Source organism: Chaetura pelagica, unplaced genomic scaffold (genome assembly GCF_000747805.2).
Source record: "Chaetura pelagica isolate M959 unplaced genomic scaffold, ChaPel_1.0 scaffold191, whole genome shotgun sequence".
Lineage (NCBI taxonomy): Eukaryota > Metazoa > Chordata > Aves > Apodiformes > Apodidae > Chaetura > Chaetura pelagica.
In genome coordinates this window covers 2,618,311-2,621,132 of record NW_009952440.1, presented here as the reverse complement: position 1 = coordinate 2,621,132, position 2,822 = coordinate 2,618,311, and the positions used below count along the sequence as shown (strand labels likewise).

The window sequence follows — 2,822 nt, the reverse complement described above, 5'->3', positions numbered from 1 at the left end:
GCCGCTTGGCAGCCCCGGGGGGGCTCCGGCCTCGCTCACAGCCCGGGGCTGCTCCCCCCTCGGGCACGGGGGCTTCTGCACGTCGAATCGGGCCTGTAAATGCAGCAGCTTTTCCTTTGGCGCTTCTGCAGAACGCCAGCGTTTTCCTCACTGTGTATTTTTTTTTGTGGGGTTTGTTTGTTTTTTTCAATCTCTGCTGCTCCGAACCGTCTTCCCTCGCCCTGCGGGGTTTCGCCCCGTTTTTCCTACGGGGATTTGTCAACACGGGCAAAAAGTTTCCTCCCTTTCCCTTACTCAGAAGGTGATTTGCAAAGGGTGTGTGGGCTGTGCTCTCACTGCTTGGTGTGGGGTTGTGTCTTTAGGTACTCCAGGAGTTGGGAAAACCACGCTTGGGAAAGAGCTTGCATCGAGAGCTGGGATGACCTATATCAATGTGGGTGACATGGCAAAAGAAGGTAGGTTGCATGAACAGACTAGTCCAGCAGGTAACTTCAGAGAGCTTTGCTTTATGTAGCCACGTGCTTGCAGTGCATATCATACATGGTATGAAAAAGCAATTAATTTGCCTTAACAGAACTGAATATGGTGGCACGAATTAAGAAAGCACTTCTGTATCAGCAGCATGCTTTGTATTAAGTAACAAACAACAAGATTCATATGGATTTGTAAGTGCTCCTTGTTCTGAACACTGTTTTTGTTTGCATCCTCCTGAAACAAAGGTGACAGTGCAGATAATTTCAGTATCTGCTGTTGCTTCACAAACTTCCACGATTTACTTGTTTTGCTGCAGGAGAACTGTATGAAGGTTTTGATGAGGAATATGATTGCCCAATTTTGGATGAAGATAGGGTAAGTTCAGCTTCAAAACCTGCCATTTTCCATAGGATCACTGGATGGTTTGGGTTGGAAGGGACCCTACAGATCATCTAGTTCCAACCCCCCTGCATGGGCAGGGACACCTCCCACTAGACCAGGTTGCTCAGAGCCCCATCCAGCCTGGCCTTGAACACTTCCAGGGAAGAGGCATCCACAGTCTCCCTGGGCAACCTGTCCCAGTGTCTCACCACCCCCACAGTGAGGAATTTCTTCCTGATGTCCAACCTGAATCTCCCCTCTTCCAGCTTAAAGCCATTACCCCTTGTCCTCTCCCTGCACACCCTGGCAGAACGTCCCTCCCTGTCTTTCATGTAGCCCCTTGAGGTACCGAAAGGCCGCTCTGAGGCCACCTTAGTTTCAGCTGAACTAGGCTGTGTTTTGTTCCTTTTCTAGGTGATTGATGAGCTGGAAGACAAAATGAGCCAGGGGGGAGTTATCGTCGATTATCACGGCTGCGATTTTTTCCCCGAACGGTGGTTTCACATCGTGTTTGTGCTTCGCACAGAAAACTCATTCCTGTATGACAGGCTTGAAAGCAGGTACGTCAGGGGAGTCAACACGGAGTGAAGTACAGTTGCCTGACTTTGCCAAAGGTTTTCCTAGGGTATAAAAGACTGGTTTTCTGTAGAATACCTCATAGCTGCCTGCCTGTCTTTAAGGCTGCCCCTCAGTCTGGTTCTTGTTTCCTAGGGGCTACAAAGGGAAAAAGCTGGAAGACAACATCCAGTGTGAAATTTTTCAGACACTTTATGAGGAAGCCATGTTGTCATATAGGGAGGAAATTGTCCACCAGTTACCCAGCAACACTCCAGAAGACCTGGAGAGAAATTTGGACCAGATTACGCAGTGGATTGAGCAGTGGATGAAGGACAACAACTGACATTTGTAGCTCTGCTGGATCACCTCGGGAGAGGGGTTAATAAAGGACACTCATAGTTCTTGTATGATAAATTAAAATTAATATTATTGTATGATGGGGAGTAGAAGAAGGTTTGGCACAGGCAGGAGAGGCACGGAGGAGAAACAACAGGAGAGACAACTGAGCAGTGAGTGAGAAGATGGGAATGACACAGTTGCCCTCAGTACCAGGAACTACATGGAAGTGTAGAGTTTTTTGCAGTTTACAATTAAAACCAAACCTTCCCTGTCCTCCCCAGGAAAATTGAAATCCTGATCATTGGGTGGCATTTGATGAGCTTTGGGTTTCTGAAGGCTAAAACAGTTTCCTGAAAAGGAGATAGTCTGTTTCTGATTTGTAAAGACTAAAAACTGCAATCCTCTTGACTGTGTGGAGCCTCATGCAGGGTGAGGGGTGTGTGGTGTAGCCTAAGGAGGGTGCTTTGTTTTGGAAGGAAGAGGAGTGATGTAGTAAGAGGTATTTTACATTCATTATGCCAACTTTGGGAATCACAGTGTAAGGAAACACTGGATACATTTTCACTGGTGTGGAATGTTAAGCAATAAGGTTTCTTCCTCCTTTTTCTGGGAGTGTTCTCCATCGCCCATCCCAGTCATGGGACAGGTTTTTTACCACAAGTTGATCAAGGAAATGTATCATTTGGCAGGACAAGGAACCTGCTGTGACCCAAAAAGTGCTGTTACACTTCAAATACTGGCAGCCATCTGTGCTAATTGCTTTTAAAGCCTGGCTGCCAGGAGGGTGCAGGGAAGAAATAACCTTTCTTTGCTGTAAAGATGGTGTAGAAAGGGTTTCCTAATAAACTTTTTATACACACGAGTTTGAATAGTGAAACTCTATATTTGCCTGAAAATTTCCATTGTAGAGAGTCTTGTGGTGATATATTTAAGATTGTATTCCGTTATTCCAAATCGGGTGTCTAGTTTTTGTGAGGTTTGCAGAGGAGAAACTGCAGCAGCAATGGGAAATGCTGGAAAACCCGGAGTTTCCCGGGAGGGCCGGGACCAGACTCGTCTGCCTCCCGAGG

At 46.8% G+C, this 2,822-nt stretch overlaps 1 protein-coding gene across 1 annotated transcript in view; it reads left to right on the top strand.

Annotated features, from left to right (window-relative positions):
* The window catches only part of AK6 (adenylate kinase 6), a 2,743-nt gene extending 987 nt beyond the window's left edge, over positions 1-1,756 (top strand). The window contains exons 2-5 of the mRNA XM_010008417.1: positions 363-455; positions 791-849; positions 1,270-1,415; positions 1,567-1,756. Of these exons, the coding sequence (XP_010006719.1) occupies positions 363-455; positions 791-849; positions 1,270-1,415; positions 1,567-1,756 (488 nt within the window). The remainder of the gene's footprint in view (positions 1-362; positions 456-790; positions 850-1,269; positions 1,416-1,566) is intronic.
* Positions 1,757-2,822: the final 1,066 nt, after the last annotated feature.